The 17,614-nt window shown below is 35.2% G+C and overlaps 1 protein-coding gene across 3 annotated transcripts in view; it reads left to right on the plus strand.

The window, feature by feature from the left end:
* Positions 1-17,614, plus strand: part of TOP2B (DNA topoisomerase II beta) — a 66,349-nt gene that overhangs the window by 21,756 nt on the left and 26,979 nt on the right. For all 3 annotated transcript variants that reach the window (XM_067737339.1, XM_067737338.1, XM_067737340.1), the window contains exons 4-13: positions 1,266-1,329; positions 6,450-6,595; positions 7,436-7,533; positions 8,248-8,460; positions 11,866-12,039; positions 13,956-14,057; positions 14,140-14,277; positions 16,156-16,294; positions 16,610-16,767; positions 16,900-17,025. In XM_067737339.1, the coding sequence (XP_067593440.1) occupies positions 1,266-1,329; positions 6,450-6,595; positions 7,436-7,533; positions 8,248-8,460; positions 11,866-12,039; positions 13,956-14,057; positions 14,140-14,277; positions 16,156-16,294; positions 16,610-16,767; positions 16,900-17,025 (1,358 nt within the window). The remainder of the gene's footprint in view (positions 1-1,265; positions 1,330-6,449; positions 6,596-7,435; positions 7,534-8,247; positions 8,461-11,865; positions 12,040-13,955; positions 14,058-14,139; positions 14,278-16,155; positions 16,295-16,609; positions 16,768-16,899; positions 17,026-17,614) is intronic.

The raw sequence follows: 17,614 nt of genomic DNA on the forward strand, positions 1-17,614 counted from the left end.
CAGACTTATAAATTTTAAAGGCATATCTCTGGTTTTTATGCTGAGTATAAATGTTCTTCAGAAAATCTGTATTACCTGCTGTAATATGTTCATATCTCTGGACGTCATGTCTTTGTGTTTGGTTTGTTCATCTGTAAAATGCATGTGTTGTATTTGATCAGTAATCCCAGGGTCATTGTATGGTCCTGTATGTGCAGTCGTCTGGGGGCTGCTCACATCCCAGTCAACAGGAGAGGGCATGTTAAAAATACAGATTCCAGGGCCTGATCCATGCAGATTCAGTCGGTTTGAGTTGAGACACATAAAAATGGGTTTTTCACCAACACATTAGGTATTTCTATTGGACAACCAGGTTTAACAACCATTGTTCCAAATACCTCTGTCCATTCCAAATCACATGATTAGTTAAATCACAACGAAGTGTGGATACCTAATTGACTCCTAGGGCAGGCTTGCACTTTGGAAACGTTTTTAGCCAAGGATTTTCTATAGAGACTCATCAGTGCCACTTGAGGTTTCCTACCAGGGTTGTTTGGGTCTCTTGAAGCTTCTTTTGGTCTTTGGGAAAAGGATAGGAGAGTAAAACTGGTTACTTTCGTTTTCACTCTTTCACTGGTACTTTTCACTCTTGTCTGCCAACTATCCGCCAGTTTTACTTTTAGGTTACACAGTGTTTATCAGGAACATATTCCTTCTGTGATTGAAGTTCAGTTTGACAGCTAGCTAACCACTGAAGCTGTGGTTAATGTATGCAAGTATTATCAGTTATAGTTCATAGAATTTAAAACTTTGATTTCTAAGGATGCTAAAGAGTGCTTTTCTAATTCAAAAATAACTGGTTTCAGCTCAATCTGTCTATAAAATCACTAGTTTATTGAAGGAGAGCCAGAGAAAGTAGTTATGTGTTGCCAAGATAAAATATAATTAAACTCAATACTTTACTTTTAGACCTGGATAGGGGTTTGTAAACTGCAGATGTTTGTTTTTACTTAATTTGTTTTTCAATATCATAGAATCATCCTCCCCCTTTGTTTTGTGGTAGAAGACATAACCGTAATTTGGTGTGATATAAAATTTAAGAATATTACTTGGAAAATCAGATTTTGTATTAGAAATTAGCAATATTATTTTCATTAACTATTACCATATGTAAATGTTTATATTAAGTAGTGATGCACATGTAGCTGTATGTTTATTTATGTATGTCCTTATATGTTTATTTATTATAACTATTTTATTACTTATCAAAATATTTAATTTTGTAGTTAATGCAGCTGACAATAAACAGAGGGATAAGAACATGACCTGTATTAAAGTTTCTATTGATCCGTAAGTATATTTCAAGTTTAATTTCTTATGCTAAGTTGTTTTATTCAGATGTTCAACTTCGAACATTCCTCAAAGGAATAATGCATACAGTTAGTACTCTTGAGTTTCTTGTTGCTTGAGACCTTGTTATTTTTGTCTCTTTTGGCCAGAATGCTACCCTCTTATAGTTTCCTCTGTCATTCATGATCTTTTTCTCCAAAGTATTCAGTACTTCCTTATGGGAGCACTTGGAGACCATTTTTCTCCCTCTTTGATGCTGTGGATACTGTTTCAGCTGCTAGAATAATCAATCTTTTCTTATTTTTGCTTTGGTACTCAAGGCTACGGGCTATTGTTAGTACTATTCCAGTTACATTATGGGTTAAATTTACTTTTTCATAACCAACATTTGGACTTTTCCATTTATAACATTTGTGAATTGGGAACTGCTGGTATTATAGAATATATATACCAGGTGCTTAGCTGATAACTACAGTGATATTTTTTTTGGAGGACTGAGGGGGAGTGAAAATAATAAAGTATTTCTAACTTAAAGCTTTATCCTGTTTTCACCAGGATGCTTTTGTGAGATATTATGTTACATTTATCCTTTATAGTTAGTAATTTAGCATGATTTTAACATGAAAATTTTCTTTAACATGAAAATTCAATAATTCAGTTATAGCCTTACTGTCAGTAATCTAATTTTAAGGACATGGTTAAGATAAATAATAAAAATATAGTTTATATTTGGTTATACCATGAAGTTGACTGTATCTTATATGAAAATATTACTACATAACTATACTGTTGAAGTTCTTGATTTTTCTTTTTCTTTTTTTGTTTTTCATTTGCATCATTTCTATAACAAATAAATTCTTGAGAATCTGTATGGTAAGATGCACAAGACACTTACAAGTTGCAACTTAGGCAGACATTTAAAAGGAAATTTTGGCTGTCAGGATTTCTTTTCTTCCATATTTAGGAAATTAGTTAAAAATGGTATCATTTATTATGTTTTAGGAGAGCTAGTAAGGAGTAACAGATGTTGAATTTTTGATATCTTTAAGCTTTTTTAAAAATCAGAACTGAAAGACTCTGAAAACTAAGGAAGAAGACCTTTTCTTAAATACATTCATGGTGAACATGGTTACGATGTTTGGTTCCTTTATCTTAATTGCTTTGACCACATTGATCCAATAATGTGGACTTTAAAAAAAAAGATTAGATAGAACCCCATCATAACAAAGTGATCAAGAAGTGAGCTATAAAACAGCTCTGTAGACCAAATAATGACTCTTGGTGGCAGGCTTTACTTTAAGTTTATTACAGATTTGGGACAAACTAGTGCCTTTATTGCTCTCTTTCTAACTCCCTTTTCATTTAGCAGACATTTTTGTGTGAGTATAAGAGTGTCATAGAATTATAACTAAATTTATTTGGTTCTTAATGGGAATCAGATAACAGTTTCTTTTTTCTTATTTATCTCTAAGTCATTTTAACTGCTTCTGCTGGAAAGTTCTTTTATTTCATACAAAATATGTATATAAAACAAAAATTCATAATTGACTATTCCAAGGAAAAAAGGGTGAAGGTAGTATATTTTTCACCTCTCCTTTCCTATTTTACTTTTGTTTATAAATTATTGATGAGATTCTTGAATCTTCCTCCTGCTTTTAATTAAAATATATATTTTATACACACACATATTTAAAATTGCCAACAGACAACCATTTTGGGACATGTTGTTGATCCTTATATTTTATTATTTATTTATATTTGTTAATTTTGACAATAACATTTTGACTTTTGTGAATATTCTCCCATAAAATCATTCCTTATGTTTTTCCTTTACTACATATATTACAGAATTCATGCTACTTTTATTAAAATAAATTTTATTTCAGAGATGCAATTTTTGCTTAAGTTAGATTTCTAAATTAAGAAGTCATTTTAAAGCAGAATTCAGATGGGGAAAAGTGCCATTAGGCTGTTTATTTTATTGACCCATTTTTCTCTGCTGTCCATTTTTTATACTCTTTGGGTTTCATTCTTTTTAACATTTTTGTATAGCAGATTTTATTTTTCTTTGTGCATGTGTGTACATGAACTCTTTGTGTAAAAGAGAGGTTAAATTTTGATAGTTAATGGGTTAAGTGTAGAGGATACACAGCACAGTTTAGCTCTTATTCCTCTTTTGATAATACTCTGTGACGTGGGAATAAAATTTAAGTAAACAGCCATGGTTGTAAAAAAAACAAAAAAACAAACAAAATAAAAGTAGGAATAGATTAGCAAGGAGTGCCATGCAGAATTTGGACAGCAATTCTAGAAAGAGAATTTGAAGCAGCTTCTTACAGGGGAGCTTAAAACCCATTAAATAGTATAACATAATGGTTAGTTGTTATTGAAACAACTTATTTGTTGGCATCTGTTTGATTAAAATCAAATAACTGTGGAAAGCACATTAACCAGGGTTCTGTTTCTCCAGCTTATGTATTTTTATTTATTCAGGGTTGAAACTTAAAGCTGTAGCTTTCAGTATACACACTCATACTGAAATATATGTACATATATGTATACATTTTTTAAAAATCGCCTTCTGTATACTATTTTGTATCTTTCAATTTTTATTTGACATACTGTGGGCAGCCTTCTTTATTAACTTATGTAGATCTACTTAATTCTTTTTAATGTTTCTAAGTATTTTATTATGTCAGTATGTCATCATTGTTTAACCTCTTTCCAGCTAATGAATATTGGATGTTTAGATTGTTTTCCAGGTTTGTTAGCTTTAATTATTTTGAAACTTTATTTATAGCTTATTCAAGGACATCATTCTTAATACTAATGTGAAGATTATTGATGGAGCAAAGAATATAGTTATAGAATTCTGAATCATTGTTTAGAGATTATAGAAATAAGTACCAGATCTAGGAAGTGAAATAGATTGAAATTTTGTAATAGGTGACTTTGATAGAAGATTTCAGTTTCATACTCACACAGGCTTATAGAATGTACTTGATATCAAGCCTCATTTTTTGAAACTGTGATGAAGATAACGCATTTACAAAGTGCCTTATTTTAATTATAGTACCACATGTACTAAGTAGGATGAAGAAATTTTAAGGGTTTTCTAATGAGTTTGTTGACTTTTTGTGTCATTCTGAGATGTTTAATATCTGTAATTTTCCATTCGTTTTCTTTCTTCATTTCCTTCAGAATTTTTCTCTATAGTTTTAAACTCCATGAAGTGTCTTGTTAAAAAAAAAAAAAAAAAGTGCTTAATAAGTTACAGGTTTTAAGCCCAAGCTAGGAACTATTTGGAAGTCTAAAAAAGTAATGCAATACACAGCCCTTTTTCTAAGGCCCACTCTTTTGACATCTGCATTTAAAAGGACACACAAGGTAAAGTACAGTAGCTAATTTGAAACCATTACATACTTAAATATTCAGCTGTGTATTCTGTAGAGAGTGTTTACCCACAAGTGAGCTAACCTAATTATGTCCTGAGGTCTCTTGTAAATACTTTTCGATTTTTTTGCAAGTTTCAATGTAAGGAGGGTTGGGAAACGTTGTTTTAGGCTGGGTAAAAGGCTTGTGGGAGAACTGAAGTCGTAAATTGATCCTTGAAGTTAAGGTAAAATTTGGCTAGACAAAGAGGGAAAAGGTAGTGTAGGCAAGGGAAAGACCAGTAAACAAAGAAATGGAAGAATTGGGAATGAACATGGACAAGTAATAAAACTGACCTGCAGGAAAATAGGATGCATGTTGCAGAATAGTGGTAGTTCAGTTTGACTCTAAGTGATGATATGGATAATGGGCCTGGAACATGCAATAGAAGACACTTAAACTACTGATGTGTCCTGGAGCAAACAGTAGTGTGAGGAAAGCTGTGGTATCAGAATATAGTTAAGGGGAGTGGCTAGCTCTGTGTTTTAGCAGTGTTGCAGTAACAGTATTTAAGGTGATGCTAATTTAGACTCCTATACTGGCATTTGGAATGAAGGAAGGTCGGATACTGCTGAAACGAATCTAATAGGACAAATTAATGTCTTGATGATTAAACGACTTTAGAGAATGATCAGGAGATATGAATAAAAATGATATCAAAATTTAAGTCTCCGCGATTCAGAGAGTTGAACCTATATTGTAGAGCGAGGGAAAGAAGAGGATGTGTTGTTATTTTTTATTTTCTTTTTCTTCTAAAAATTTAATTAACTTCCTCCTGGATCTTTGATTTTCATTTTGGCTTTTATAACTTTTTTTTTAGTTGTAATAACTACTTCTAGTAACTCTAGAGAGATTAAGCTATGTATGTGTGAGTGAAACAGTGTGTCTAAGAATAATTGTGAATCAGATTGGCAAATGGTAGCTTTTTAAGGTAATTCTCAGTGAAGTGTGTTTCTTTGCACGTTTGGCTAAGTGGGTAAAGGCATCGTAATATATACTACCCTGAAGCGATAGGGTAGGCAAAATTTTCCATCAGGACTGTGGCCTACGTCAAGTTGCTGTTAACTGTAGGAACCTCTACTCCATACCATTTAGGACTAAAATGGATGGTTTTGTGCCTGAAAAACCTAAAAGACCTAAAATAGGTAATACTTAACATATTTTAAAACCATTAAGGTTAGTTTATAACAATGACTGCCACAATACAAACAACCCTCTAACATTTAGGCGGAGAATGGAGTACATTTCAGGCTGTTTTTCCCTTTCTGTCTGCCCTGCTCAGCAGTCAGGTAGGAAATAAAAATGGCCGTGGTCACTGGCCCTGCAGAGCCTGGGTTCACAGGTGGCTGACTGGTAGGGTGAAGCAGGAAGATCATGGCTAATATGTATGAAAAGAAAACGAAATTGATAGCTGGCTTGTTATAAAAGCTTCACCGCTTTTACTACTGAGAAGAGTTTCTTTTCCTGAGAAATTTTGCAGTATTACCTGCAGATCTTAATTTGAGTTATGACTCAGGGATAGAAATGTGTGTCCTCAGCAAGCATTTTCTTGGAAGACAAGTGAGTGTCTCCCAATTGGTAATGGCTGGCAAACTCAGGTTTATTCTGGGTTACATTACTTTTGATGTAAATTAATTGATATAGCTTATAACTATTTTAAGCTCTAAACTCTGCTTGTTTATTTACAGTGAATCTAACATCATAAGCATCTGGAATAATGGGAAAGGCATTCCGGTAGTAGAACACAAAGTAGAGAAAGTTTATGTTCCTGCATTAATTTTTGGACAGCTTTTAACATCCAGTAACTATGATGATGATGAGAAAAAAGTAACAGGTAAAGTCTGATTTAGGCTGATCAGAATTTTTATTGAAAAATATTGCCCTCTTACTATTTCTATATAAAATGTTACAGAAAAGGAAATCTGTATAGTTTTATTATGAGAAAATCCTTTTCAGAGTTAATATATAAAAAACTATCATGTTTAATTGTTTCCTTGGTTATAGTCTGATAGAGACTTAACTCTCGTAGTACACTGACTTCTGCTAGAACTCCTGGAGCTCTAACCTGGCTAACGGTTTGGGTTTTGAATTAGAGTCCTGATGAAAATAAGATGTGTATGATTCCTGTTTATGTGAATTTGTTTTTACATAAGCACCATGTCTTTTGGTATCAATTAAATTGCTTTTAAACTGATTTCTTTAAGAGAGTCAAGATTGAAAGCCTAGACCCTATGAATAGAGTTGAAAGTGCTTTGACCAAAACCAGATGTTTTTCTACTTATTTACATTTCCTAAGTAGATTGATAATTTTTTTTCAAAACCAAGGCTCTAGGAAGTTATATAGATTAAAATTTTGTAATAGAGAAGTAACTTTGATAGAAAGCTCAGATTTCATACATAGACTTACTGAATTATAGGAGATAAAAAGCTTAATGTTTTTGAAGTTGTGATGAAGATAATCTACAAAATGCATATTTTAATTTTACTATATGTGCTAAACCTTAATTTTATTTTTCTTTAAATGAAAAATCTAAATATACTTTGCATTGTCATCAATTGATTATTTCAATAAGTGGAAACTGTTTTGCAACAGACCTGCTGTATGGTAGGTGAGTTAACAAAGTTTCTTTAAAGTCATTGTCATTAAACCTTTCACATTTAATTGTTTTTACAGGTGGTCGCAATGGTTATGGTGCAAAACTTTGTAATATTTTCAGTACAAAGTTTACAGTAGAAACTGCTTGCAAAGAATACAAACATAGTTTTAAGCAGGTATGATAGAAATGTGCCTGATTTTTTTTTTTTAAAATAATCATGTTTGTTGCTTTGCCAAGATAATAGACCTTAGGTAAATTGCAGTGATACCCATATAACTTGTTTTTAAAGCATTAAGCAAGTAATCAGAGTAAAAAGACTTCAGAATGCCTGGGATATTTTACATAAACCTATCTTTCTCCTATTCCTTTAAAACAAACGCTTTACTTAACAGACTTTTCCTTTAACCTATTTAAGCAATAGGGAAAATATCCTGACCCTCACAGGCAGATTGAAATACATCTGCTTAGCATGTTTGAAAAATTCCTTGTTGATTTGTCAAATTTACATTTCAAAATTTTATATTTCACTTTTGTAGACCTTTGAAAATAGTTTGAAATTTTACATAGGCTAAAATAATTTTGTCAGGAAAAGCATCATATCTTTTTATTTTTGTAAAATTCTGTATGGTCATGTTGAAGAATTTGAAAGATGTTTTAACTAACAATGTATAAAGTTGTGCAGTTTATTTTGCTTATTTTCAGCATGAGGTTATAATAGTAGTATTTAAAATTTTCTCATTTATAATATCAGTTTCAAGAATTTGGTTTGCTGTGAAGCTGGAAAACGGATATAGTTATGGTAAATGAGTGTTATCTCATTAGCTGAGTCTTTATGTATTATCAAATATAGAAGCATTATAGAAACATTTGAATATTTTTTCTTTTACAGACATGGATGAATAATATGATGAAGACTTCTGAAGCCAAAATTAAACATTTTGATGGTGAAGATTACACATGCATAACATTCCAACCAGATCTGTCCAAGTTTAAGATGGAGAAACTTGACAAGGACATTGTGGCTCTCATGACCAGAAGAGCTTACGATTTGGCTGGTTCGTGCAAAGGAGTCAAGGTTATGTTTAATGGAAAGAAATTGCCTGTAAGTGTCTTCTAAAATAGTTAATGCTTTGTTAATTCGTAGACAGCTTATAGTTAGATCTTGCTTTTCAAATCTAATCTGTTAATCTCTTTTGACCAGTGTGTTTAGATGATTCACATTTAAAGTGATTATTGATACATTTGGATTAAAATTTACCATCTTGCTATTTATTCATTGTATTTGTTTGTTTCTTATTTCCCTGTATCCTGCCTTCTCTGGTTTTAATTGAGCTTTTTTTTTTTACGATTCCATTTTATCTCCTCTATTTACTTGTTATTATACCTGTTTTTAAAATGTTTTTAGTGGTTGCCCTAGGGTTTATAATACACAGTTGTGAATGGTTTGAGTCCACCTTCAAATAATTTATCACTTCACGTGTAGTGAAAGGACTTTACTTTTTCATGGAAAGGCATTTTATTTTAAATATAGAAGTGTGTACATGTCAATCCCAAACTCCCTGACTATCCCTCCCTCCACCTTTCCCCCGCTGGTAACCACAAGTTTGTTCTCTAAGTCTGTGAGTCTGTTTCTGTTTTGTAAATATGTTCGTTTGTATCATCTTTTTAGATTCCACATATAAGTGATATCATATGATATTTGTCTTTCTCTGTCTGACTTCACTTTTATGATAATCTCTAGGGCCATCCACTTTGCTGCAAATGGCATTATTTCATTATGGCTGAGTAGTATTCTATTGTATACATGTACCACATCTTCTTTATCCATTCACCTGTCGATGGACTTGTTTCCATGTCTTGCTGTTGTGAATAGTGCTGCTGTGAACATAGGGGTGTGTGTATCCCATGTGTAGTGGAGGGACTTTATAACAGTACATCATACATTTCACTTTTACATGTGCTATAAACAACAGAAGAAGAAAGAGAATGAGGTGGAAGAAATATTTGAAGAAATGATGGCAGAAATGTTTCCACAACTAGTGATGTTGTTAATGCTTTAAGCAGTCAGTTATCTTTTAGAGTAATTAAAAATACAATAAAGATTATATTTTACCTTCATTTATTCCATTTCCAATGCTGTTAATTTCTTCGTGTAGATCTAAGTTTTTGATCTTAATCATATTCCTTCTGCCTGGAGATTTTCCTTTAATATTTATTTTCTGTAGAATAGGTATGCTGGCAATAGATTCCCTCAGTTTATGTTACCCTCAGAAAGACTGAGAGAGTCTTTCTTTTCCCTCACTCCAAAGGATACAAAGTTTCACTGAATGTAGAATTATGGGTTGATAGTTTAATTTTTTCAATACTTTAAAAATGTCACTCCGTTGTCTTCTTGCTTGCATGGTTTCTACTGTAGTTCATGTCCTTCTTCCTCGGTAAAGTGTTTGTTTTTCCTCCGGCTGCCTTGAAGATTTTCTGTTTGTCTTTGGTTTTTGAGTATGCTATGCTTAGGTATATATATGGTTTTTTGTGTTGGTTGGTTGGTTTTTTTGGTGGTGTTTTTTGGTTTTCTTGGTACGTAGTCTCTCTGGTGTTTTCTGAGCTTCTTGGATCTATTGTTTGGAGTCTGTCACTAATTTTGGAAAATTTTTGGCTGTTACTTCTTCAAATATTTCTTACATGCTTTTCTTTCTTTTCCTTTTGGTGTTCCAATTATGCATATATTGTAGGGTCCCAAGCTCTTGGACGTTTTGCTCTGCTTTATTCACTCTCTTTGTGTTTTAGTTTAATTTCTGTTGCTCTATTTTCAAGTTCATTGATCTCTTTCCTCTACTGTTTCAAGTCTTTTGCTGAGCCTGCCAAAGGCATTCTTCTTGTCTTCTGCTGTGTTTGATTTCTAGGATTTCCAACTGATTCATTCTTAAAGCTTCTGTCTCTGCTGAAGTTACATATTGTCTGCCTTTTCCACTAGAGATTAACAGATTAGCCATAGTTATTTTAAATGTCTTATCTGATAGTTAAAACATCCGTGACACATCTAAGTCTGGTTCTGATGATTGCTTTGTCTTTTCAGACTGTGTTTTTTTCTTGCCTTTTGGCATGCCTTGTAAGATTCTGCTGAAAATCAGCAATGTTGTATAGGGTAATAGATACGGAGTACCTAGGCTTTAGTGTGAGGGTTTATGTTAATCTGGACAGAGATTGGGCCGTATTTGCAGTCTGTTGTTGCTATGGGCACCAGATACTTTAGATTGTTTTTTGTCCCTTCTTTTCGCTTTGGGCCTTCCCTTGGAGCTGCCCCTCAAGGAGGGTCTGTCTCGTGTTGCTCTCCCAGCTGAGAACCACTGTTGTTATCGGAGGCCTGCTAGCCTGGTTGTAGGTTGTGGAGAACCCCACGTCTGACTAAGTCTCCGGCTTCAGAGCACACAGTGAACCCGTGTCTCAGGGGTCTGGCATTCACAAGAGTGTCTGCCCCTCCGTTGGAGGTGGGGATTGTCCTTTTGTCCTCTGTTCTCTTGCCCTAGTTGCAGCAGGTAACCGCCAGTGTTCTCATTCAGTATCCTTTAGGCTCCCTGCCCTGCGGAATAAGCCTTTTAAAAATGTAAACTTAAATGAGATGGGGGTGAGGTGGGGTGGCCCGGGGCAGAATTACTTCATCCCAGCTGCAGTGATACTTCACCATGGCTTTCCAGCCCTGGAGTTGCTAATTGGCTCTATGGCCTTGCCCCCTGTGGATTAAGGGGTTTTTTGCTGTTGTTGTTGTTTGTTTTTCTTTTTGATAAGGGAGATGGGTCTGGGTGGGATTCCCAGTGGCTGCTCTTCTCCCCCAGCTGGCCCCATGGGGGGAACTTGTTCTAGATTCTCTCTGATCTGCCCTGTGAAAACTTACTCTACGGTTCCTGGAAAAGAGTAGGAACCCTTTGACCACAGCCCTCAAGTTCTTCTAACACTCACGCAGGTCCACATGTGTCCTGTAGCAGTTAATCAGAAACTCTGGCTTAAGGCTCCTGTGGGCTTATATAACCAAGTAGCTTCTGTCCCAGTTAAGCAAAAGGCTTAGGTTCTGTGTCTCCCTACAGACACCTGTCTGTCTTCAGACTTAGGATGGCCAGCTGTCCTGTGATCCCAAGCTTTTGAAGATACATAAAAAATTTGTCACCTGACCAGCTGTTTTCTTGTAAGGGAGAAGAAAACTTCTTCTTTGTCCTCTACATGTCAACTCAAACTGGAGGTCTACTTGGTCATTTTAAAAATTTAAACTTTTGAAAAATTTTATAATAATTTACCTGTCCAGCTGTCCCTTCATAACCTCTCTTTGTCAAGTACATACGGAAATGAATTCCTTTTTAAAGGGCAGAAATCAAGGAGTAGAATAAGGTTGGGATCTGCAGATTGAGAGGTGTTGTGAATGAGGGGAAATGAGAGTATGAGTACCTGTTGGCATTCACCTAGTTCAGCTGCCAGTAGGAGAGAAATTGTTTCTTGTTTTTGTTTTCCAAATTATTAGGTAAATGGATTTCGCAGTTATGTAGATCTTTATGTGAAAGACAAGTTGGATGAAACTGGAGTGGCCCTAAAAGTTATTCATGAACTTGCAAATGAAAGATGGGATGTTTGTCTCACACTGAGTGAAAAAGGATTCCAGCAAATCAGCTTTGTAAATAGCATTGCAACAACAAAAGTAAGTACACTAATTCTGTTTCCAAGTCAGTGGTAGAACAGTGCTTCATTCAAAACAATAAAATAAACAACAAAAACAAAAAATACCCAAATCTGCTTTTGTGAAATCAAAATTGACTTATGAAAAGAAAAGCTTATTTTCTATGAAATAGCTGTCTTATAGTTTAAACATATAAGTTTATATGATTAAACATATAAGTTTATATAAGTTTATATGATTAGTGTTGATAATTGAATACATTTATATTTTATGACATTTAGAATGATAAATTCCTTATTCTGTGTTCTCTGAGTTTTGAGTGTAAAAGAACAAATAATAGGGGATGAGTCTGTTTTGGTGTCAGATTGTGAAATGTGTTAGCTGCCATTCTGAGGAGTTTGAACCCCTTTCTGTAGGCTTTTAAATTTCCAAATCAAATGAAATTCTTCTCATCTATAAGCATTTATCCATTGACCATAGTAAAATATTAGGCACGACAAGTGTGTATTTTAGAATAAGCTAACGCAGTGATCTGTCACTTTGTCACTCTTGTTCAAGTTTGAACTTATTTTTTTTATTTTCTATTTTTTTTATAATCTAGCATCACTTTCTCCAGTCAACAGAAATCTGTATCAGATATGATTGCATTTTGTTATGTGTAACAGAAACCTAGTATACAGTGGTTTGTAAACATGTAAAGGTTTTATTCTTCCTCGTATGACTGGGGACTGATGGTAGGCAGTGTTAGTCTGGTTCGGTGCCTCCAGAGTGTCATCAGGGACCTATGCTCTTCCTGGCTTACTCTTCTGCCACCCTTAGCATTTGGCTTTCGTTCTCATGCTGCACCCTTCCAAATTCTAGGGAGAGGGAATGAGTTTGGGCAAATGCATATGCCAACTAGAGCCTCTCCCCTTTGATCAAGAATGCAATAGTTTTGGGGCTTCCCTGGTGGTGCAGTGGTTGAGAGTCTGCCTGCCAATGCAGGGGACACGGGTTCGTGCCCCGGTCTGGGAGGATCCCACATGCCACAGAGTGGCTGGGCCCCATGAGCCTTGGCCGCTGAGCCTGTGCGTCCGGAGCCTGTGCTCCGCAGCGGGAGTGGCCACAACAGTGAGAGGCCTGCGTACCGCAAAAAAAAAAAAAAAAAAAGAAAGAAAGAAAGAATGCAATAGTTTTTCTGGAAGCCCCATCCAGTAGACCTCTGCTAGCATCTCTGGCTAGAACTGGGTCAAGTGGCTACCTCTAGCTGCGAGGGAGTCTAGATTGGTGAATATTTTTAATTGGGTATGTTGCCAGTTAAAAACAAACAAATTGGGGTTTGTCAGTAAGGTAAAAGGAGAGAATGGATATTGAATGGACAACTGTCAATGGCTGCCATGGCCCCTAAGTGTCAGTCTTGTGAGTGTTACTGCCACCACCAGGCCAGTGTTTATTCTCACTTCCATGTTTCTTTTTTTTTTTTTTTTTTGTGGTATGTGGGCCTCTCACTGTTGTGGCCTCTCCCGTTGCAGAGCACAGGCTCTGAACGCGCAGGCTCAGTAGCCGTGGCTTACGGGCCCAGCCGCTCCGCGGCACGTGGGATCTTCCCGGACTGGGTCACGAACCCGTGTCCCCTGCATCGGCAGGCGGACTCAACCACTGCGCCACCAGGGAAGCCCTCCACGTTTCTTTTTATTCGATTGCTTTCACTTTGTATGGAGTCTTATGGAGTTGCTAATTGGCTCTGTGGCCAAAAAGACTTTATTTTTTAAATCCCAACTCTGGCATTCTGAGGCTCATCTTAACTCTTTGGAAAATAGGGTTAATAATATAGTCATACTGAATTCACAAAGTTGTGGTGAAGATTAAACACTCATTCTAGAAAAAAATGAATATGTAACTATTTTGCTACCTTAACTATAGAAGATTTTGGATTCTATTTTTTTTTCCGTCTTCAGGGTGGACGGCATGTGGATTATGTAGTAGACCAAGTTGTTGGTAAACTGATTGAAGTAGTTAAGAAAAAGAACAAAGCTGGTGTGTCAGTGAAACCATTTCAAGTAAGTGATGTTTTATATATTCTGTTGAATTATTAAATAATATCAGTTCTGATATTAACCTTTTTTGATATGTTTTCAACAGGTAAAAAACCATATATGGGTTTTTATTAACTGCCTTATCGAAAATCCAAGTTTTGATTCTCAGACTAAGGAAAACATGACTTTGCAGCCCAAAAGTTTTGGATCCAAATGCCAACTGTCAGAAAAGTTTTTTAAAGCAGTGAGTAAAATCTGTATTATTTTTCAGTGTTTTTTATTTTGTTTTTTTATTGAGAGTTGTTTAAGTAGTTTTCTTGATTTATTCTAAATCATTCTAATTATTTAGATTAGTTTCTTTCTTATATTAATTGTGGGTACAGGCATACTTATACTAAAAACTGGTATGCTTGATTCTGAAAACTTCAGAGGGTAGATAGACACTGTTTCATAAAGCAGTCGATTATTTTGCCAAGCATTAAAGTGGGGACTCATGTAACTAATTGTGTTTTTAGCTTCGCATTGTCCTTTATAAAGACAGATTTGCCTCTAAAAAGTGTACAGGTCCTTATAGGACTCCTGATTTCATCCTTTCTACTTACTTCAAATTCATATACTGATTTTTACCTTTATGTAGTTTTTTAAAAAAAATTTTGGTAACATATGCATAACAAAATTTACCATATTTTATATATTTTAAAATTTCATTTTACTTTGTGCATATTTATTTAGGCTGCCTTAGCTTTTCTGAAACAAGGTGAGAGTATAAATAAATAATAAATCTTCTATTTATAACTGAGCCTTGTGGCTGCTAATAATTTCTCATAGCCTCTTATGTATCAGCAAGATTTGCCTCAGTTCTCTTGTTCACCAGGACCATCAAACATATATTAAATGATCATATCTAAAATGCCCTTAAATATGTTTGCCCTGGGAATGTAAAGATGAATAAATTACAGCCCCTCCTCTTTGGAAGTTAATAGTTTTTTGGAGGAGTATCATGTAATTGCAGTAGAACTAATATTTTTATCAAATTCTGGTATTGGAATTTCAAAGGTAGGGTCTTACAAACAAAAAGAAAAGTTGTTTTTTAGGTTTTAGTTAAAGGCCTATAGAATAGTACTGTTGGGTCTAAGCATAATGAATTCTGAATACAGATGACCCAGTGTTAATGATAGCCCAAATTTCTGCCCTCATTAACAGTTGTAATTTGAGTTCAGATTTTACACATTTTCATTTTTGGCAGAGAAAGTTTAGATTTGACAACATAGTTCACTTCTTTTTATATCTGAAACATTCCAGAAAACTGTTTCATACACCTAAAATCATACTACCCAGGTTGATGAAAAATAAATAACTCCAACTTTGTTTGGAGGCGCTTTACTTTTTCTTGTGGGGAGGTTGGGGGGAGGTTTGACATCTTGTCACACATTAATTCACTGCAGAATGACACATATGTAATGTTGAAATCCTTAGTACCAAACTTTTAAAAAATAAGGACTATTCATAAGGTTTTTTTTGTTTTGTTTTTGTTTTTTTGGCCACTTCATGAGGCACGCGGGATCTTAGTTCCCCGACCAGGGATTGAACCCGTGCCCCCTGCAGTGGAAGCACAGAGTCCCAACCACTGGACCACCAGGGAATTTCCCATAAGATCTTGAGTTTATCCTAATATTCCCTTCATGTTAATATTTCTTTGTCATAGGGAATTCAAGATTCACATTTTTGTGTTGAGGGACATCAAAAATGTCAGTGTCTAAAATTTCCCAGGTAGTAAATTCAAAGGTGGATCAGCTTTTACTGTGTTAATTTTCACAAAACTAACTTGTAACAAAAGCTATGTGTATTTCTTATGGAGTTTATTGTAATAGAACCTTTTTCATATGAAGTAAGGTCGACCTTCTTTTCATGTGTTTACATTTCAGTACAATAGGTCATTGTGAATAGCTGCCTGAGTTGTTTTTACTGTAGTTAGAATAATATTTACCAGCATATATCACAATTATTATCATCACTACTATTGTTTTGCCTTATAACTGCACAGATTCCAAGTATTACACTAATTTTAGCTAAGTGTATAAACTTCTGGCTTGCTTGTATATTATTACTCTTTGATTTTTAGGCCTCTAACTGTGGCATTGTGGAAAGTATCCTGAACTGGGTGAAATTTAAGGCTCAGACGCAGCTGAACAAGAAGTGTTCATCAGTAAAGTACAGTAAAATCAAAGGTATTCCCAAACTGGACGATGCTAATGATGCTGGTAAGGTTCAGATTTTTTTTTTAGATTTTAAGTTTGTGTTTATTCAGTTAGAGACTGTTTTAACTTTCCACATATAGAGCATAGGGTTCTAAGTTCAGAGTATGGTTTTACTTCACTAAAATTGCCATATGTACCACAGATTACTAATTTTCGGGGGGCCGGAGTTCCATAAAATGCACTTAATTTTTAAGTTACCCTGAGCATGGTGTAAGATGCTCTTACAGCGCTCCGTGGTCACTGCGATCATCAGTCTCTCGGCTCCGCGCTGTCATGGGCGGACTCGAGAACTTTGGAATGTGTGTCCTCTGCCCCCAGGTGGCAGGCACTCCCTGGAGTGCACGCTGATACTGACGGAAGGGGACTCTGCTAAGTCGCTGGCCGTGTCCGGACTGGGCGTGATTGGGAGGGACAGGTACGGGGTCTTCCCCCTCAGGGGCAAGATCCTCAACGTGCGGGAGGCCTCTCACAAGCAGGTGCGTATCTGCGCCCGTGCCCGCGGCACTTGAGTGCCTCGCTAGCACTGTGAACTTTATGCGTCCCTGCGACTCACCTTTGGTCTCTGGAGACACTCTAAAACACTTTCCATCCTTTTCATGTTTGCACAGATCATGGAGAATGCAGAAATAAACAATATCATTAAGATAGTTGGTCTACAATACAAGAAAAGTTATGATGATGCAGAATCGCTGAAAACCTTACGCTATGGGAAGATTATGATTATGACTGATCAGGTTAGTTTAAAAGTTGCCACATATTAAAACATATCTTTTTCAGAATGTCCTTTTGATATTTGTTTCATGAAATTTGTCCTAAGATGGTAGACGCGGAAGTGATTGTGTTTACATCCGGGGGAAGATACTGTTTAATGGCACAGTTTGTGTGAAGCACATTCTACATTATCTAATTTATGGTAACCACCTTTTTGGTTAGGTATTTTAAAAATATTTTTAAATGCAACAAGTATGGGAAGAGTAGAACACACTGTAGTATTATGGGGTTGAAGCCCACCTATCTATAAGCAGGAAGGAAATGGTGAAATTTACAAGAAAGATTAATCAATAGGATAATGGCTAATATTTGTATATGATGGCATAATTTGGCATGCACAAGAAAAGTGGAGGACCTGAATAGTGAAATGGTAGTAATTAGGAAAGAAGTAGAAAATTGAAAAGGAAGAATTCCACATGCATCCAACTGCTTGTCTCTTACATCCTCTAACTGAAAGGATTTTGAGAGAAAATATTCAATGAGCAGCTGCTGTATAGTTTTAAGCAGAAATTTATCAGTTTTTATGTTAAGAGAAGACTTGTGAATACCTGT

Source organism: Pseudorca crassidens, chromosome 5, assembly GCF_039906515.1.
Source record: "Pseudorca crassidens isolate mPseCra1 chromosome 5, mPseCra1.hap1, whole genome shotgun sequence".
NCBI lineage: Eukaryota > Metazoa > Chordata > Mammalia > Artiodactyla > Delphinidae > Pseudorca > Pseudorca crassidens.